Raw genomic sequence first — 21,447 nt, forward strand, 5'->3', positions numbered from 1 at the left:
GGAGAACTGGAGTACATACATACTCTGGGTGAAGAAGTCTGTGCTGAACGACCACATCTTGGCTATTAGAGTTACATCACCCAGGCAGGTAAAAGCAAGCAGCAGCCAGGCTTCACCACTTCTAGGGAGGCTGGTAATTGAAACTTTTTCCTGGGAACTATCCTCTGCTCACCACCTCTCTACCAAATTTAAGCAAGAATAGTGGAACATATCATTTGCTGGGTCACTGCAACTACAACTGCCTCAATTCTCTACTGTACCACCTGCCTGTGCTCTTGCACATAGCTGTGTAGCGTAATGAACTGAAATGATGGAGTCCCATACAGAGCAACAGAATGTCATGCTTTCCCTCTCAATTTAAACAGTGTTCTTTATGATGGTTTTATTTGCTTCTTTCTTTGAGTGACTGCACTTTTGTTTTCTAATGTAAAGTCGAGATACAGTAGGTCAGATCCTCAGCTACATCTCTGCTACCTCAAGCACTCCTCGGTCAGGCAGAGAAAGCTGAGGCTCACCGCAGAACAGCAGTGCTTCAGGAAGCAGGTCTGTTGTGACCCAAATGGCCAGGGCAACAACATCAATGCCAGTTCTGCCAGCCCCATGCCACCGAAACAATGCCTTTACAGCTGAGCTACCACCAGGTAACAACTACAGTAGGCCCTGAAAGTAGCTCTTGGTCAAAAATTTAGGCTACTCTCTTTGAATATTGTCTAAGCTCCAGTGAAAAGAAGATTTCAAACAGCTGAAACACCCTAATTTACAGGATCTGGGAAACTTAAAAACAAATCAGAGCAAGTCACTTGAAATTAAATTGTGTAACAGAAAAAGGATCATCTGTTAAAATATCTTTTCTATTTAACAACCTGGAGTTATTATCAGTTTGACAAAATACCTCCGATCTGTAAATGAGATATTTAAGATGAAATGCTATTCCATTGTCTTTTTGTAATAAAAAAATACCTTGCTCCTATTTGCAGGCAGGGTTCAGAACACTACCGAGAGACCTGCACCGCCTACAGGGAGTTCCTTGCCCCAAAGCATAGCTGAAACAGCTTATTTAAAAACAGATTAATTTCAATAAAAGGATTGTTGTGGGCTTTTAGGTAGGTGATTATGACCTTACTCTTAACAGTTCACCTCATGACAGATGTCTCAGGAGAGATACACTTCTACTTACCTATATCCCGCTAGTCTGTTTGAGACTGTGAGTGCAAACAATTTGTTCAAGACCACAAAATGAATCATCTGAGATTACAAATAATCTCGTCCTGGACCTGTACTGTTTTCTTTTAAAAAAAAAATAAAAATGCACACTCTTTGGAAAGTCTTCATCCTAGTTTGACTCATAATTGCAAAACCCAGATGATCATTACAAGTAGGTAATAACGACTCATGCTGAATAGGGATTGCATCAAAATCAAGCCATACGCCATTACTCTTTATTGTAAGGCTGGCTCCTACACTTCACTGCATGCTTTGATACAGAGCCTCTTCCATTGCTTTCTGCTGGGTATTGTACTATACAAGGCACAGGAAACAAAGGGAAGACCTCTAAAAAAGGGTCTATGGCATATGTACACATGACATTAGCTGTATTACTACAGTGTTCAAGATTGCAAATTGAGACACACAAATTCTGACAGCATAAGAGCAAGATCAAGATGACTGTAGGGAATGCGACCAACATCTTTGCAGTATGAAGCCAGTGAGAGCAGTCTATAAGAAATATGCAAAGAAAATATAAGGTGTTGGGAGACACATTGTATCGTGATACTATAACCTTAAAATTTTTGAGATGCATCAATATTATGTATCAACATTCAGTCTTCAAGAAAGACTGCATCTATAGACGAATGCAAATTTCAGCCATTTTTTCCTAGTCTTCATTAATAGGCAAGATATGGGGGTTTTTGCTTTCATTCTCAGCAGTTTTGTTAACCATCTAACTAAATTTTTTATACAATTCCTTTAACAAAGCTGGGCTAAGACATATTCATGTTTACACGATACAAAAAGCAGCCCCAAATGAATACATATTTTAAATTAACACATTCTTGAAATAAAGCAACTTCTTTTTGGTCTACTCTGTATATAAGGTTTAGAAATTTATGACCAAGCTGCTGAAAATCTAATTTTCTGCTTGGAATTTCTTTGGTTTTTAAAACAGTTTTTGTTTATCTAATCTTTTGGAAAAGAACAGTTTGTATAGCCTGTATGCATATGCCTGTACGTGCTGAAATCCCTGTTTATCTAACATCTGAGCCATTTGGCTGTAATAATTATTCTCATGTTCTGTTACTGATGAAGCCTTATGTTGCATATAATATAATTTTGCTTCATTCAGTAAATTACTAGAGAGCCTGAGGAAGGCAAAAGACTTAGAAATAACACACTCTAACACAAATAAAATTAAAACATAAATTTAGAGTAAATGTACATGGCTACAGGGAATATAAATCCTTGTAAGCATCTTGCTGGATCAATAACAAAAACAGTAACTTAGCTGTAAAGTAAAGAAATAAATATTTGCTAGTGTGTGTTTTCTTTCTTAACCCTTAGAGTCTGGTTTCCCCCTCCTTCACAACAAGATCCAGAGACAAGCACAAATCATTCAGAGATCATTACTACCTCTAGCTTGATGAAACGTCTTACTTGAACATTAAAATATGCTTACCTCCTCCCCACACACAATACTCACTCTAATACATCCCGGTTGAACTGTTTTTGCCGGTTTCCCAAAAATTCTCCAATCATCTGTCTGCTGAGACCTTTCCTTTGCAGGAGAAAGTGGGCAACACCAACCGGAGTGTCTGGCACAAAACCTCGCTCAATTAGGTACTGGACTCCTTTTTCAGGCTTTCTGAGGAGAAATGAAAATGCAAAAAAATTAATTTTCTTCCATTGGACCTGAAGGCATCTGATTAAAATTTTACAACCATTTTGCCAATCACTTTTGACTAACATACTACTAGTACAGGCTAGTATAGTTTGAGGATAAACGTAACCATCGCATAGAACATACTGTTCGCTATTAATAGCTCACTAGCTTTGAAGCACATCTTTGCATGTTATTACACATTTCCCTGCTCCATAACCCTTCCAAAGAGAAGCTTTATATGCAACAGCTTCAGGCATGAAAGTCAAACCACTTGTCAATGCAAAAGACAAGCCCAACTAAATGCTCCTGTTGCTGGGAGAGATGCACCTTCCAGAAACTGAACTAATAAGCTGCTGATGACAAACAAGAAACAAAGAACACCCCTGACCTCCCACCCCTCTGCTCTCAAAAGTTAAAATTACTGAACGAAAACATCTGAAGAGGTATCACTTGCAAGCTGAGAATACAAAAAATAAGGGGAAAAAAATAAAGTCAGTCACACAAAAAGAAGGAATTAAAAATAGTGGAGCTCCCATCTAATTTAGGTGGGTTTTTTTTCTCTTGTCCTTTAACACACCCATTGCCCCAAATCTTCCTCCCTCAGACAAACACCTTCATAGTTTCTGGAGTATTTTACATCTCTTCATACATCACCTCCAGATTTAGCTGTAACCATTTTCGGATCTCAAAACAAAACAAGCCAAAGCTACTCATTTTAACATATCAGGCAGCACGTGTTGGGGATGGAATTGGTTTCTGGCAATAATATCTACTGCTTATAAAGGCAAATTCTGCTAATATTTTTAATGCGATGTAAAATTACCCCCACAGCACATGTTTTGCACCGTGTCTTCCAGCAGTGCGGCAAAACAGACAACCATAATTTCTTTTAAAGATATTAAAAGGATATCTTTACAGAACCAGTAATTTCATCATCATCTTTATTTTGTAAGGAATTTTAATATAATGTCCACCTGTAAGAGTGAATGATTTGCAGCATGCTGGATGACCTGAAAGATATTTCCTTTAAGGCAAGCAAAATCAATTTCAAAGGACAAGGTGACTGTACTATTTTTATACAAGTTGATCACACAACCGTAACCCTTCCTCAGGGTTTTTAATTGCAGAAAACATTACTAAATACATCACCATTCAGTTCTGCTACTCTTTTACGTTACTCTATTATACACTTAATACCCTATTAAGAATTAGATAGATCAGAGGAATATATATAATTTAATCAAAAGGGAGGTCACAAATCTCAATTTCTTGCATCAGGCTTTGTGGCTCTTTTCATCTAAAATAAGATTACACATACAGTCATCTACTAAATACAATCTCGTAAAAAGAATTTCCTTCATACTCAAAAAGTACCCTTCTTCTTGTAAGTAATGTAACTGCTACATCCATATGCTTTTGAGTTGTATTTCATAATTCTTCATCTTTCTGAATTTAAATTCACAGCATCCAAGAAAAACAGGAATAGTTTTCTCCATCCCCCTTTGTTAGGTGAGCTACATTTGTCCGTAAAATTTGGAGTGATACAAACGCAGGAGAGATCCTCTCCAGCAATTGTCAAAACAGAAACCAAAGAACGCTCAACTGAAGAGCTACTTGTGGGCTGACCCCCGCCAAGAGCCAAGCACCCAGACTAAGCCTGTACAGAGCTACAGCTAAAAATAAAGAACTCGAGAATTAAAGGCCTTCTCTAGAGAATTTCTAACAGGTGTTGAGATAAGAACTGTAACTTTCCCTAATGTTACTTTGATCTTTCTTTGAAGGTTCTGACAGTCATCACTAGAACGGGGATAAAGGATTTCTTAGAGCAAGCATTAGCAGGACAACTGTTCTTAATGACAGAACCTATAGCTTCAGGTGCTCTTTTGGTACCTCACCCCAAGTAATGACAGGTTACCACAGAGTATATTCTAAAGGACGCAGCATAAAGGACAGGTAGGCAGAGGCCGCTGGTAGCACTCCGTAGTTGTTAGGGTATCACTCCTTGAGCAAGGCAGCCTACAATGTTTTCAGTTTTCCTATTACCAAAATGAATACTATCTGGCTCACAGGAGAATTCTGAAGGTTAAGGGTTATATGGGAATGTGCGCAAATAAAGTTCTAAATAAAACAAGTTTCTGTGGCTAATGTGGGTATTAAATATCAGAGGAAGAAAAAATTTCTTATCCAATGGGTATCTCCCTAGCTTCACATTCAGCTCATAAATGTGAATTTTGGTTTCTGTTCTGGAAGTCTAGCTTGACAACAAAATTTCTTCATATTTTTATTTTTGATGATCTGAATCCTTGAATTCATTCAACACTCTTGAACAAAAAATCGACTTTAATATGAACTAAATTTTATCAAACAGCTTATTGGAAGAACAATCTCCTGTGTTTTTTTTTAATCACCTTGCAAGCTGGGGAGGTTCAGGATTTTTTATTGCTGTTGTAGGCTCCCTCCCACCCCCACACCAGACATGACATTATCTTATTCAACAGGAAAAGTACTTAGTAGAAAACTGTGACTTTGTAAGAGTGCTGTGAAGTGCTCTACTTCCAATGAAATTTTACTTCGAAAGTGAAGCTAACAATAGGTTAAGAGGAAAATGTACACAAAGGTGCCTTCCCTCTCTGTCTTTAAACGCAAGCAATATTTTCCCCTCTTCTCAAATTCAGAGAAACTGAAGAACTAAACAGGTTCATGGAAATTTAAGTCATCCCAAACACCACAGATTTCAAATATTACTAAGTACTAGGAATTGCCTCTTAAATGCACCAAGAGGACACGCAGGTTGTGGTGTTGACTATTAGCAAACTACTGGAAACTCATTTGCTCCTTCCCAATAAAAGGCAAAAAATGCCAGATAGCTGAGAGCATTTCTGTGAGGGCAGGTTTTAAAAGCCAACACGAGCAAATAGGGATTCTACTGCTGGCAAAACCAGCTGTTTTAAATTGGACAAACTTCCTTTTTCACCAAACCCTAATTTTCCAAAAGCATATGACTGGATGCAGAAGGGAGCGGGACATGAAAAGGTCACGGATTTAACATCAGATAGGACATCTGACAGAAGTTATCCTCATTTCTACCTACTCAGAACTGAGCCTAGACTGGTTTGTACTTACAACTAAGAGTCTTTTGTGATTAGGAAAATTCCCAGTGATGGCTTGTTAATTACACCTACCAATAACAGGGAAGATGAGAAGTCTATAAATAGCAATCGTGAAAGCTGCATAAGCAGAGCATTTATTTTCAGATTTGAATACATTAATTAGTACCAAAATACACCCTCTAAAGCTAGCACCTTACATAGCTGATGATATACATATTTAGAGAACTTTTCATATTTACAGGTTTGCTTCCAAAATAAAGCTTAAAAATGTCCTTCTATCTCAAAAAAAACCACCAAAACCAACCAAAACAAAAGGAATCTACTTAAAGGAAGAAAAAAAATCAACTAACATAAAAACATGTGCAAAACCACATTTATAGAATATTCTCAGATGTTGTATAAAGGGCTAAGGAATTTGCCAGAAACTGATTAACAACAAGACCTTTAGGATTTTTTAAAATGACTTTTAGGGGAAATATATTAATAGAGAAAGTAATGTAAACTTCAAAATAACAGATCAAACCAGTACATTTTAATAAGAACGCTTCTTCGAGAGCACTGGTCATATCCAGTAAAAACATTGTCTTTGTGTGTTTCTGAAGACAGGCTGGATCCTGCAGCTATTTTTGGAAACTGATGTATTTAAGGGGAAGCAAATTGCAGGAACAAAGAGTGCAAAATCACACACACACAACTGCTCAAAAAACCAAAGAGCAAAAAACCCAAACCCCAACCCCCCTAAAAACCCATTCCCTCAAAAGGCAAGACAACAGTAAATCCCTGCACATCGCTGCTGTTTCCTCTAGTCAGTATTATGCCTTTCCTGCCTAGGCATAATAATAATCAGAAGGAGATGGCTTATTTATTCAGCAAGTTCTGAAAGTGTAAATTCAGTGGAAGTTCATATAACTTGCTGACATTTGTGTAGGTCTCATTAGAGTGGTGGTTTGTTGGGGGTTTGTAGCTTGTGAAGCTGAGGAGGAGTTGGTTTTATTTTTTTCCTTTAACAGCAATGCTGGTTGAATCTGGAAAACTCACAAAAAGGTTAGTGTGTTTAGGAGTTTTGTTAACGTGAGTGACACACGAGGCTCTCCTAAGAATGAGCTTTCCTTTGGAGTATAGGGTAGAAGAGAAAAGAACAATAATAATTAGGGTAATAATATAAAAGTTGGTACATTCCTGAGAGAAGTGTCCCTTATTGAAGTTGGGAACATACACAAAGAAAGAAAAAAAAAGATTGTTTTTTTCTTTAGAATCAAACCCATGTATAATAATAAGCACAGTATCTTTAGAAAAACACTGCATTCCTAGTATTTTTATTGTCATGAGCAAATTAGCACGGAGAGCAATGATCCAGACACCTATAATTCTGAATGTGTCATTATTTGTCTCAGTTAACTTTCACCTGGTCAGAGGAACCACTGACAGAAAACTTCAGGTTACATATTATTATAATCATTTACACCACGTGAGAATACCATCAACAGCTGTTGCAGAAAATCTGGATTGCCAATGGTACAAAACAGCCCTAAAGCTCCATGAATTACCAAATATGGACTGTAAAAAAAAAATCACATAATGCCAGTCCTTGGTTTGACATTTCCTCTGGTTGAATTCTGTTTTCAGAGCTGCTCAGGACCTGCCAGAGTTCAGAAAGCAGGAAAGCCACGCTCAGGAGCAGCTCCTCCTTTGGAGAGGGGCAGGGTAAGAGCATCTGCTGACTGCCTGCCCCAGTCAGCTCCCAGCAAAGCTGACAACCATGCCCACAGGTGCTGCAGGAGCAGGGACTGACACTCAGAATGCTTTTTAAGCTACAAAAGGAAACACGGTTATAAAATACACCACCTTATGCTGTTGTTGGACACAAAGTAACACCAGATTCCAAAGGTTAGTGGTACTGGGGAGACACGGCTTTGCATTACCTGGATATTCAAAATGTTATCTTTCAAATTGTAGGAAATAGTATTTTTGCAAAACTGCTGCAGCGAATTTGAAAAGTGAATTTGGTAGAGGAAAAGCTTCTAGTCAGATTCTAGACGGTAAGAAAGGGATCAGCACAAACTTAGCATTTACTGTTATCTACCAGATATACTGGTACAGCCAGTCTTACTGCAAAACACAGACAGTAAACCCCAGTGCTGTAGCTGGGTGAGCACTTCAGTGGCGGTGCCAGCACTGGCAGCAGTCTCTGCTCTCACTCCTAGTGCTGGATTAGGACCTCCTGACAAATTGAACCAGGAGAAAAAGGGGGGGTTGTTTTGTGTTTGTGTGGTGGTTTGTTTTGGTTTTGGTTTTAAAAATCCAGTCAGGTTCCCCCCATAGCTGCACAATCAGTTGTACTAACCAAGCCACAGTGTGGATAAAGTGCCCATGTCCATGCTGGCCAACAGGAGAAGCAAGCACCACCTCAAAAAGAAACATTCAACAAAACCACAGTAGGAAAGTGTATAAAGCCTTCCCTATTTTTGACTTGCTAAACATGTAAAGCTTACAAGCATCCAAAACCACATTAAATCTTTGTATTTCCTTTTTGATGCTCAGACAATAACAGAGCTGTAAAATGGAAGCATTAATAAACAAATGAGCACAGAAAACAGCTTGCCCAAGTCTAGATTTCCAAGACCCAGCAATGCCAAAAGTCTCTTTTGAGGTAATCTAAGGGTTTATTCACACAACGTAAATAACCACAAACATACTGTTCTTACAGCCATCTAAGACAAGGGGGCTAAAGCTAGCTGGACTGAAAATAATCAGCTCGGTGCAACACCTAGAAAGAACGTCAGTATTTCTGAAGGCGCACGTGTGCTTTTTGATTTCTTGTTTAGGCACACACACACGCTACACTGACAGGACCATAAGCTGAGGGAATCTAGAAAACAAGCAAACCAGAACTACAAACATTTCTTAGAGGCTGTCAACACTGCAAACAGAAACAGTTCACAAATGTGCTGCTGCCAAAGAAATCTTTTCATGTTGGGGGTGGAGAATTTAACATGGCTCTGATGCCAGCCCTCTGTTAGAAGAAAATAATCTTCCTTGCCTTTGATACTAGAGATCCCATTTTGAAGATATTTACAGTTGTCACAAAACTAAGCGTTAGTTTAACACTAAAATCCAGGGATGACTTTTTCTAATAACAAGAATCTATGACTTTTCTTAGAATCATTTAAAAAGTTAAATATTTTTAAATAGCCAAGTTGGCAATAACAAGCTGGTTGAACATTCTCCTTAGTCTGGCAGACAGCTAAATTTTGTTTCTGTGGTTGTACTTCTTCCTTTGCTTTTGCTGAATATCCTACGGCTGCCTCAATGAAGCTAAGAGTATCACTATGCCTATTTTAAACCTTCTGGGAAAGAAGAAGAAACCCAGTATTCTTAAAATACTACCAAAACCTGTGCCAACTTGCCAGAGTTCACTCAACTATGCAGCAACAAAAGAAAGACCGAACGGAAAAAAATTAAGAGAAACTGCCTGGGAAGCCTGAGCTGTCTTCCTCGCGTTACACAACTACTCAATGAAGAGAAAGAACTAGGTGTAAATTGCATCTTCTGGTAATTACAAGAAAGAGCCTCTGGGTGAGGAAAATAAGCCAAGAAACAACACATTTCTCACAGTTTCTCTGCATCTTGTGGAAATGGGGAGATAGTTACTCATATCATTTGCGCAGGAGCCCTACAGTTTCCCCCACAGTGGGGAGGGCTTTTCTCCACTACATGATGATATGTTCCTCTTCTCAGTCTTGAATGAACCTGAGAAGAACAACACCAAAAAACTACCACCATAGGTGTGAAGGTCACAGTTTACTTGCAATTATACCAAATTACCTGGAGTAATCTCTGTTCAGTGAAAGTTAATTTATACTCGCGTCACTAACAAAAGAATTTACTAGGAAGTGATCTCAGTGCCCAGTTCTACTTGGTGGGGGAGCAACATAAAGAGAGGAAACTCTGTAGACTTCTGTTTTCGCAAAATTGGGTAACTAACCTGAACAGTTCTACCATGACTTTCTGTCTGATCAATCCGTTTCTTTGTGTCACCATTTCCTAGTAAAGTGCTAGGAAATTATACATTAAACATTATTGCTGCTATTGAATGTTTAGGCTTGTCTGAAAATTATCGCCTGAACCAGAGCTAATTACAAAACTGTAAAAAAAGGCAGCTGAAGGGTCCAAGCACAAAGTCTGGGTTATTCCAATAAAGGAGAAAAAAATAGAGTTTAAAGCTATTTCAGAAATAGGATTTTTCTGTATGAGAAGCATCAGCTTTGAGGAACAAAGCAGTCAGCACATTGAAGAGAATCATAAAGCTCACGCTGAGCAGTTGCAGTGCAGTAGCTGGACATGTCCTGGCTAGTGAACACACTCCTGAGTCATCACGCTACGGCAGATTTTGTAGCTCCTCATTATTCCCTCTCTTGGCAGTGGACAACCTGCTTTCCCCCCTCCCCACACTCCTTCCTTCCTTGCAAGAAAGGAAATATTTTAGTTAAATAAATGGACCAAAACACTCCATGAGGACTTTCTCACCTCCTCTGACCCCTTTGCATCTCTCTATTTCTCCAAGTGTAGGGAAAAGAGTTTGTTGCTGCCCACAGAGCAAACTACACTCCACTTTGAGACAAGAAGATAAATGAAAAACCTGCCGGCTCTCTCAGAACTATTTGCCAGCGCTGAGTATTGCTTTCATGTTTATGCAACTGTAGTCAGGAATGAGACATTAGGATGACTGTGTCCTTGAAATTGACGAACAGTCCCTGTCTTAACATTTTCTAGTGTCCCTGCCCTAAATTCTCTTTCCACACCCTCACCCCAGTTACACATAACAGAAGCACTTCAGCTTCAATGTCTGCAACTCTGCTGACTGCAAATGGGAAACACTGACGATCACATTTACCTTACCTTAAAAGGGATACCTTTTAAGTTTGCAATGCAAAAATACTGTTTAAAGATCTCCAGATTTTTTATTTACAGATCTACCAACCCCCAATTCAGTGGATAGATGTGAATTGTTAAACAGGAGGGAAGAGTTGGTGCCCCCTTCTCTTTTCCTTAACTCTTCTTCCAAGGGTTCCTGTCCAGCCTCCCCACCTCCCTATTCAAACTGTCCTCTCTATGCCTGCAAAGGCACACAGAGGACAAAAAAAGTCACATTTTTCACCCTCAAAATTTGGTCACTTGAGATTTGTGAGTGGGGGAGAATGAATTAAAATTCTGGCATGCAGAACCGTATTCAGACGCTGGGCTGGGAGCTGCTCACCCAGTCAAATTCCTCCATTCACAGGGTCATTTTCTAATAGCCGACTGTATCCTGCGCATGCACCCAGGCATTGTTAGAGCAATCCAGTTACCGATTCCTGGCACGTAGCAGCGGGAGGGAGACGTGTGCCCAGAATGTTTAAGGGCAGGCGGAGCTGGCAGCAGCGGATGAGGTAATGGCTCTTCCACGGTTCCAGGGACACAGCTCGCACACAGTTACTGCTGGTCACAGTGCAGCCTTTCAAAAGCCAGATTTGCTTTCAACATTTGGTAAAGTTTATATTCCCTTTTAATGGCAATAAAGGGAATCCTTGTGCCCATATTTGAAACCAGCACTTAAGTACACTATTGGTTGAATTCTCAGTTATACATTTAAGCTCTTTTTTTATGGGCAGGACATAATGTATGCTAATCAAAACACCCATTTTGGAAAAAAAGGAGGAGAAACCGGTCCTCAGGGAGAAAAGATATAAAACACAAACAGAACAAAGCAAAACAGAGGGAGATTTTTTTTCTTTGTGTGTTCCCACTTAGGGCTAAACGTTTTTAGAAATAATCAGAGTCATACTAAGAACATTCTTCTCTTCTTACTAACTCCTCGGCATGTTAGAGGACAAGCTACATGGAGTGCTTTGATTTTAATTTTTGTTGGAACTGTCTGTGGCTGAATAATCTGCAGTCCAGATGTTGCAACAATAGTAAAGTCCCTCTCAGTGCACACACGAGGATGGAAAATGGCTCCGTTGCGAAATCCTGAACAAGCCTCTTGTCTCCCCTTTCCTTTTTCTATTGAATCATTCCAAAAAATCACAGAAGATATACGATTTGCAAAGAGATCAGAGGTCAGATGAAGAAATAAAACAATTAGTTCAAAGGTAAAGAGAACCAAGTGAGTTTGATTTACACCTTCTCCCTCCTATCCAATCTGCGCTTACCAAGTCTAAGACCATTAGAAATGTTTCCAATAAGCTTTCAACTTAAAATTCTAAGTGGGACAGTCTAAAAATACGTGATTTCAGACCAAACACTAGAATGCTGAATAGATGCCATGAGACCTGACTAAAAGCAATATAGAAAGTATGTTCAGCATCTTAAGTGAAATCCATTAGGCATATGATTGGTGTAAATGGAGGAACATCAGATTACTGCACTTATTTCAATATTTAAACTAATGGCTACTTGCAAAACTTCTTTAAAAAAAATTAGTAACATCTGGCGATTTTTAAGGATTTCGAATAGAGAAAAGGTTTGCAGTACTTTCTAAATGTAACAGGACTTAATAATTCATATTACCTTCAATCTCTATCTACATGTAAATGATAGAAACTGTGTACCTTTGTTGAAACGTTAAAGCTGCTATCATGCCAAATGAAAAATGTGCCTTCTCACAAATATTATTACTGTGTGTCTCAGATTTCCAACAAGAATTTCTCTAGAAATTTGCAATTTTTTATTTGGTATAATCCCACCAGCACTCAGCAAATTCCTCTCATATCTTATATCTTTATCCTCTCATATCTTATATCTTTATCCTCTCATATCTTTACCTTAGTAAAATAAATAAATACTTTCCAAGGAATCTAGACATGTTTTTAAAAGTCTGTCCCTGGAATCCATATTCAAATCATATCAGTAGCAATTTTTAAATTTCAAATAAAATCATACCCATCATGCAATAAATGAAGCCAGCAGGGCTTTCAAGGCTTACAGGTCAAAAGATGATACATCACTGCATAATGCAAACAGATACTCATGTCTTTTTAGCTCTGTCAATAAAACCTTTGAAAGAACTTTGGAAGAGTGGGAACCTTGATAACAGCCTATTATGAGGCAAGCTACAGAAAACTCTTCAAAACAGTATGCTGTAATGGACTAAGGACACACAAGGAACAGTTTTCCATCTGTCACTACCCTTTCCAGAAAGCAGAGGAGGACAAAAAAGGGGAGGAGGCCGAAAGCCTCTGCTCTAGCAATGTAAAGTGGAGTCACGTTCATTTACCTCCAAGATGTACATGCAAGATTAGGCCATAAAACCTCCAACAAAACACTACAAAAAAATACCCCTCACCAGAATTATGCCACAGCATAAAAAGCAGAGCAGCATGGTGCAATGGCCCACAAGCTGTACTTCACAGTCTCTTCACCAGTCAGAAATTGGTACCAGCGCACGGGGCTACTGTGGCAAGAAATGACAATGCCAGAGGAACACTGCCAGATGAGAGGATATTTAACAGTGTCTTCCCGTATCTGATATCCCAAAGGAGATACTAAATATGACTCTAGTCTCTGCTAGATTAACAAATGAGTCTGAGAAACGCAAACTTTTATCTCCCATATTTTATAATACTAGGCACAGTCACTTCAAATTTTCAAACCACTCTAACATTATCCACATTTTTTTGAAAATACTTTATTAATTCAGAAAGTGTTTGTACTCCCTGCCCAAGAGAGTGCCAAATAATCACTGCGCTGTACTCTATTCGCCATGGCCCAGCTGGGTGTGCCACTGCAGTTGGAGGAGACAGTAATTGGGGGCAGTTTTATCAACAAACATACCTGGTAGCCACAAATACTTGGGCAAGGAGCCAGAGTTACCACTGCCATCGTGGTGGCACAAGAGAAGGCAATATGGCAATATACTTCTTCCTTCACGTGCACAGCCCTGCACAGAATTACAGTCTGCTACTACCGACTGTAAAATTGACCCAAGGGCAGGACATGTTTCCCCAGACTACTCAGGTTAAACCATTTGGTCCTATTTAATCTGTTAGAACCATCAGTGCACCGGTAGCAGAATGGAACCTGAAAATCCTACCAGATTGGGCTGCAATAACTGGTAAACCTGGTATTTCCAGCCTGCAGTCAAAACAAACATGAGAATAAAATCACAGCCCTTTTTACTTTTTTTTCCCTTCCTTTTTTTTTTTTTTTTTTTAAAGCAGCAGTCAAAAGCCCTCTTGAAGGCTTGTTTATAAGCAAACCGGTCTCAAAGGCTGGATTTGCATTGGCAGGGTTTGGAGCCTGCAAAATAAACCTTTCTAGGTAGTGTTTTCCTTCTGCCTATAAGGGAGGAATAGTTTCTAGTGTAATTCCTCCCAGACTACATCCCTTTCAAACTGCACTGAAGAAAATGCCTAATTCAACACAGCTGGGCTCAGCAAGCTTCCCTGGGAGCCCCTGCACTCTGGGCACGCACCTGCAACCCTTCCTTTAGGAAGGCAATGAATAGTAACACACAATCTGACAGCCTATTGACAGGGCGAAATCACTACTGCCATTCAAAAATAGGAGAACATACAGAAGCTCTTACTTAGTTGCAATTTCTTTGGCAGAAATCATTCTATTTGGGCGATAGTCTATGTTTTACTACAGTGGATACCACAAAACATCTTTTTAAAAACAAAAACTTGTTTAATCTACATGAAGGTTCCGAACTGAGTGCCAAGTTATAGTTTGAAGCAAATTCTGTGATCAAGTAATAAAACTCCTAGAAAAATGATTTTCGATTACCTACAGGTTTTTTTTTTTACTGTTCCATGTTTCCCATTTTCGAAGGACCTTTGTGCCACTAAGGTTTTGCATTTAATGGTGATTAAGTGAACTAGACCACCAGTTGTACTCAACTTTTACTCCACCCATAACTGGCTATTCTAATAAAGGGCCTCTGTTAAGAAAACTGCACTTTAGCTTCTGAAAATTATTATTGTAATTGCAGAGCCAGAGAAATTATAAAGCATCTGTTGAAATTTCAACTGTGAGAATAGTGACTTTCCACGCTTTTTAAAACTTCATTCTTTCAACGCTCTTAGCGAACAAAACAAAAGTATTTACCCTACTACAATTCATGCACTTTAAGGTTCTAAACTCTTGTATTTCAGCCAAGCTTCATGTACCAGAAAGAAATGGCATGGTTATTTGTTAATTTATGTTTGAGGTCTTAATTTGCAAGAAAGATTTTAAAGATGCAATGAGATGAACATGAACTTCTAGTAAAAGACATCCCTAAAACTTCCTCTGGTAGATGCAAACATTTGGACAAAAACTTGTCTTCTTGTAATAGGTAACTTCAAAGCCACTTCTTTCAGTTCTGCACACAGTCCTTCCGCATGGGTGGAGCACACATCCTCTCGGGAGCTCGCTGCCAAGACTTGTACCGCTCCCTCGTTTTATGATCATAAATGTGTCATGGAAGATCACATGGTCAAAAGACACCTAAATGATTGTGCTGCACTGACTTGAACAGTGGAGAGTAGACTAAAAAAAAATGTATCCCTCATATCGCAGGTGTACATCTGGTGACACTATAGGAAGCGTACGCAGTTTGCAACACGGGACTGACTGCGTAGGCAGCCCCTTGCTCAGATGAGATGCTGGGCAGTTGCTTTTTTGCCATGTCATGAGAGAGAAACTGCAAAGACAGGGCTGATTTGCAGAAAGTCCATCTGACCTGCAGACCGCCTTTTCCTGGCTCATGTCTAACCAGGCTGGGCAACCCTCCTTTACCCTGTTCTGCATGTGAAATAGCAGCCTTTGCTAAGGGAGCTGACATCTAGGACATGGCTTGCTTTTCAAGATACATAAGATGCTATGACATGCTTCATGTGCGGAGAACAATAAGCATAATGCTCAGAAGTTAATTGAAACTAAAGCACCAGCATATATCTAAAAGGAAAAAGGATTCTTCATCTTGAAGAAATCATCACCTGTAAATCCTGGCAAGTGCCTGAACACAATCTCTAACCCTGCACTTACCTCACAAAATGCAATTTGCAGTCCCACTGATACACTCTTAAGAGACTCCTTCTGAACCTTCTAAAGAATAAAGCCTTGGAAGTTTCCCAGCTCCCTTTTAAAAAAAATTTACAGATTCATGCACTATCACATTCTATGATGGTTCAATACCTAACATTGCACAGAGGAGAAATAAACCTATTAATGAAATGTTACAATATACAGGCTTGAAGAGCCATAATCAAAACCAAGGTACATGAGATACTTGGGAACTGTCTGAGTTATCAACAGGATCAGAGTGACTTGGCAGAAGATAATGAGAATCTTCAGTCCTGTATCAATACTGGAGATAAAACGCGGTGGGGGAATGAAACAATCACACACAGCAAAAGATCACGCACAGAGGTGCTACCTGGAGTTCTGCTCAGGGCTATCATTTAGAACTCACTGCTAAGAAACTGCAAGTCATCTTACAACCAGCCAAGATATAAAGAAAGTTTATCTACTCTCTCTGTTCAAGTCCATGCAGCAAGATCACTTAGATGTGTTTCAAATAACAGTCTCTATTTTTCTCTATTCCTGATGTTCTGTTATTCTCTATTCCAGCACCTTCCTCCCCACCCCTCACGCCAAGGATGTTAATGTTTTCAAACAGTCTAAAAAACCCAAACTGATATATCTTCCTATCCAGTCTACTTCATGAGCAGTAGAAGCTGCAGAGATCCTATGACTTACATATTTCCAATTGGTTAAAAGCTTCTGCAAAGGCCTATTCACTTTTTACAAAGATTAAAAAAACAAACCTGAAAGTTTTTACAGCCAAACCTGGACGATCCATACTTAGTACTGTAATGCACAGACTCATATGATGGCGTCAAAAAGCTTTAATTATCTGCCATGTTTAGAGTAAAAATAAGAACAAATTCTGGCATTTAGCATCTTTCATCTAAGTGTTCTGAGGTGCTTTATAAGTGCTAGTACCAGGAAAGGTTTAAGTAAATTATATTCATTCTAGGGCAGGGAAATTGGCACACCAGGCATCAACTGAGCAGTGAAGAAAAGCTAGGAATTCTAATGCCAACCGCCTAGCTCTTCACCTGATCTTCAATTATGATAGTCCTAATGAAATCTGTGTAACTCCAGTAATGCGAATACCGAGTTTAAGCAATATTATTATTTGTTACCCTCTATCGTAATATTCATGGTTTTCTACAGCCACATGGGAGTGTCCAAAGAAAAAAAGTATTTCAATAAAACAAAGAAACTCAAGGAAGTTATTTTATAGACGTTTTAAACAACTCCATACATGGGAAAATTAAGTCACGGGCAGAAATAAAAACTGTATGATACTTAATAAATATTTATTTAGTGTAAAAATATTCAGCGCATTGTTTTTTAGTATTAAAGTTTTGATGAGATCTACTGAACAAATTTCAGGTCCTGCCTGTGTTAAATAGGAAACTCATCTTACACTGCTTGTTATTTCTAATTCGCATATGACAAGTTTTACAACACCTGCATGATGAGGGCATGAAGAAATCTGAATTTGTTACAACACCAAAAATGGATCAGGATGAAGCCACCATATTTTTCAACAAGAAAGGAATCAAGAAAAGAAGACATCAACATGTAAGTACTCTAACATGAACAGTCACCACAAGCAGCTTACTTTTTCACTGAAAAGTCAGTATCAGACACCAGTCTTACTTATCTGATGCAAGAAAAATATTCCTGGTTCAGTGGCTGTGTTTCTACTGAACACAGAGAGAAAAGGAGGAAACGCTGTACTTACTTGTTAAAAAGGTTCAGTCCAATCCTATAATGGCGTTTCCTGATAACATCATTACTGAAGGCAGGGGAATCCCAGCTGTTGCGAGTTTCTTTGTGGTATGTTTGTTTGCTCAAGGTTTGCTCCCTTAGGCTGTCTCTAGAAGAGGATTCTGAGCTGCAATTTATTGTATCATTAGAGTTGGAAGTGCTGTTGATGCTGTCATTGTCTCCATCAGAATAATCAGACTCTGATTTGCTTTGCCTGTTTGCTGTGCCATTGATAGCTAAATGACTATCTATAGGCCTAGCCCTATGTCTTGCCTCCTGTTCCTCTCGGGATATAATCTTGGCAGGAATACTGTGCGGGATGTGTTTCGGGCTTCCTTGTTGACTAGTAATCCCTCGGTCATATGCATTTTGTCTCTTTAATGAACCTCTCTCTGAGCGATCACTCAAGTCCACTGAACTGTCACTGGGTGGCTCTATAGTTAGCAATGGTAGATGATCCATTCTCATCCTCTGCTCCTGACATTCCAGTGACGGGGTACTCCTGCAGCTCGTATCAGTGTCTATCTTATCATCTTTGTGGGTCATGGACCAGTACTCTTGAGAAGAGTTCACAGATCGGAGCCTCAAATCAGATTCTGTGCTGGACGGTCTATCTACTGACTGGGAAAGTGGAAGGGGTGGAGATAATTCTTCCTCATCGATATATAACGTAACATCACTGTATGATGCTGTCATCTCATCAAGCTTCCTGTGATCCACATTGTGAATTGCTGGTTTAGTTTGAGCACAAGCGTCCCTTTCCATTTCACGACTTCTGACTTGATCCGGAGTCTGGACTTCATCAGAATGTAGACTACGGCAATTCAGTGCATCATCAATGGACTCTGCAAGGGATTTCACTTGCCTGGAAAAAGCATCCTCCAGTTCTGTTATAGCATCAGCAAAGTCAGTAGACGCTGCTGGAGACTTCATTGTAGCTGACTCCCCAAGGTCATCACATTCAGACTGTACCAGGGATCCCAGCTTTGACCCATCATTTGTAACAGAAACTTGTTTTCCTTCAAAGTAGGAGCTGTGGACTTTCTCAGGTCCTTCAAAGGAAAACTGCATTCTCATATTGGACAGTACAATGCGTCTTGACATACGATTTTCAGACATAGAACTTCTAAGACGCTCAAAATTTTTGTTCATCTGATACTGGCGAAAAGCTGTTTGTATAGTACGAGCAGCATGTCTAGTTATGAGACGGCCTCCATATTTCCGTTCTAGCATTTCCACCTGTGAAAGGATGAACACAATTACTTTGTAACTTGACACAGATTAGAACAAGGTTTAAGTAGATTAAAAAAAATAAAATTCTTTTAACAACTTTAATTTTCAGAAAATTTTCAAAGTGTATACTGTTTCTGATAGTAAAAACTCAAAGCTCCAGACTAACAACTGCACAAATAGCGAACTGAATAGTCATTTGCAAGTTCCACCATAAAAATACAGACAAAAATATGACTACGTGAATACTGTCATATAAAATTAAGGTGTTGGCAATGGGCGTATGTGTTTAAATTTTGGTTTTCACACATTAGCATTGGTGTGCCCATGTCACAGCAGACAAGATAGCAATCTAATGCAGTCATTCTTTCTCTGCAGGGACAATGGTAGCAAAGTGAAACCCAAGTATAATGTAAATTGCCACATATTGGGAGTAAATTTTGAAAGTGGTCATCACCTTTCCAGGCATGCATCGATTTCTACATTAATAAAACCCAGCACCATTTCACCCAGGCCTGACATCAAAGCAAAACTGAGCCTCCTAGATCATACGCTTCCAGAGAGGTTTCTCTCATAGAATATCCACATACACAGTCCTTTTCCTCAAACCAAGAACATATTTCAGACTTTCTAAATAAAAATTCAAATCTATTTTCATTCTTGTAATTACATTCAACATTGCCAGTGTTTCCAATTAACAGAACGAATATGCAAAATAAATACATTTATCATACATGATAAATGCTATCAATTTAACCTAGTGAAAATGACATGTCAATTCTTTTGGAATACTCATTAGATATTTTCAAACCTTTCTTTCCAAAACATGAAAAGCATCCATCGCATATTTCAAAAACACTGAACAAGATGAATAGCTAGTTTTATTTCAACTTTTTCCCAATATTTAATTTCTGTTCTGATCAGTCTTTGCTGGATCCATATTATTCACAAACACAAAACATCCATCCACCACTACAACTATACACACCATTTTTCTGGCAGCATTTTTGTATAAGTCCATGAAATTTTCATAATACACCAATGATTCAAAGGTCATTTCTCCTCACTTGCAAATCCAAGTACACATTACTTATGTTACATACACATGCACACACCACCTCTCCCCCCCACGCTTTGGCGATCTCTCCAAGTAATAGTTAAATTCAGATATTGATGTGCAGAGGGGCTTCTCCCCCCTTCTATGGAAGGAACTAAATGTTACTAAAAATGTTTTCTAGTCCATTACGTCTACCATTTGGGAGTAGGTGATGTATTTCTTTCAGCGCTATTGTCTGGTTCAGCAGCTCCCATTCTTCTTCCACATTAAAGATGATCTTTTTGGCTCTGTGTTTTTAAACGTGAATCACTATTGTATTTTTTTTAATTTTTTACTCTAGATGCAAAAAATATTAGGCACAGCTATTGACATAAGTGAGGGGGCCAACTTCTCAGATGGGCTCAGATTCCTGCTAAGAAATTGTTCTTTTGACTGCATCTAGAAACTTCTTTTAACTAAGCTCAAAAAGCTGTGACTGATCTCTGAGCTGAGAATCTGTAAATCTCTGCATAATTTTCTACAGTTTGTCTTTAAAAAAAAATTGCTTTGCCTTTCACCCCCAAATGGGGTTATATTACCCCCATGTTTGCACATGTCAAAGGCGCTTTGAGGTTACTTGTAAGGCATTCTGAAGATTAAAAAATTATTAAGAATTCTATCACAACCCTGTCACCGCTGCCACACATCTGCTACTATTTCTATATGTATTATACATTAGGTCATGCATGTTTAAATAAATTGTAAGAGATTATTTTGCTGCACTAATCTCAAAATAAATGATGAATTGTTAATTTAGTTGTCCTCTCAAAGTTAGATATCAAACCTAAAGGAAAGAAAACTGGCACAGCTGGAGTGAAAGAATAAAACATAAACTAATATTCTGTAAAATAAATTATCTGGACTTTATTCTTGCAAACAGGCTGTTGTCCTTCAGGTTTACACGGAAAATGACAACATCATTTATTATCATAAATTAGGTGGTTTTGGTGGGAATTTTAATTGAGAGTATTTTAGAATTTGCCTAGATAATTTACTAGGCTTGTGACTAATATTTCTAATAGATTTTAATACATATTTAATGCACCCTTTTTAATGCATATTTAATGCACGTTGCCTTTCGGTAAAGCCTTGGACATTTTCCTAAATATTTTTAAAGTATCTTCTGATAGTTCAATGAAAGCTTTCCAAGAGCAGGAAGCAAATATTCAATATCAAGCCTCCTTTATGTCTCATTGTCACTTGTTATTGTGTAGGAGTCCCTGAACAAATACAAAATAACATCTGCAGTCCTCATTCTCTATCAAACTGGTATAAAAGGACAGATGGAATTAGGCTCTGTGGAATATGTGCAGTGCAGGAGACCTCTT

At 38.7% G+C, this 21,447-nt stretch overlaps 1 protein-coding gene across 18 annotated transcripts in view; it reads right to left on the reverse strand.

Annotated features, from left to right (window-relative positions):
* Positions 1 to 21,447, reverse strand: part of IQSEC1 (IQ motif and Sec7 domain ArfGEF 1) — a 352,209-nt gene that overhangs the window by 29,410 nt on the left and 301,352 nt on the right. For all 18 annotated transcript variants that reach the window (XM_074603167.1, XM_074603176.1, XM_074603166.1 and 15 more), the window contains 2 exons: positions 17,768 to 19,032; positions 2,699 to 2,860 (listed from right to left, as the gene is read on the reverse strand). In XM_074603167.1, the coding sequence (XP_074459268.1) occupies positions 2,699 to 2,860; positions 17,768 to 19,032 (1,427 nt within the window). The remainder of the gene's footprint in view (positions 1 to 2,698; positions 2,861 to 17,767; positions 19,033 to 21,447) is intronic.

Source organism: Larus michahellis, chromosome 10 (genome assembly GCF_964199755.1).
Source record: "Larus michahellis chromosome 10, bLarMic1.1, whole genome shotgun sequence".
Lineage (NCBI taxonomy): Eukaryota > Metazoa > Chordata > Aves > Charadriiformes > Laridae > Larus > Larus michahellis.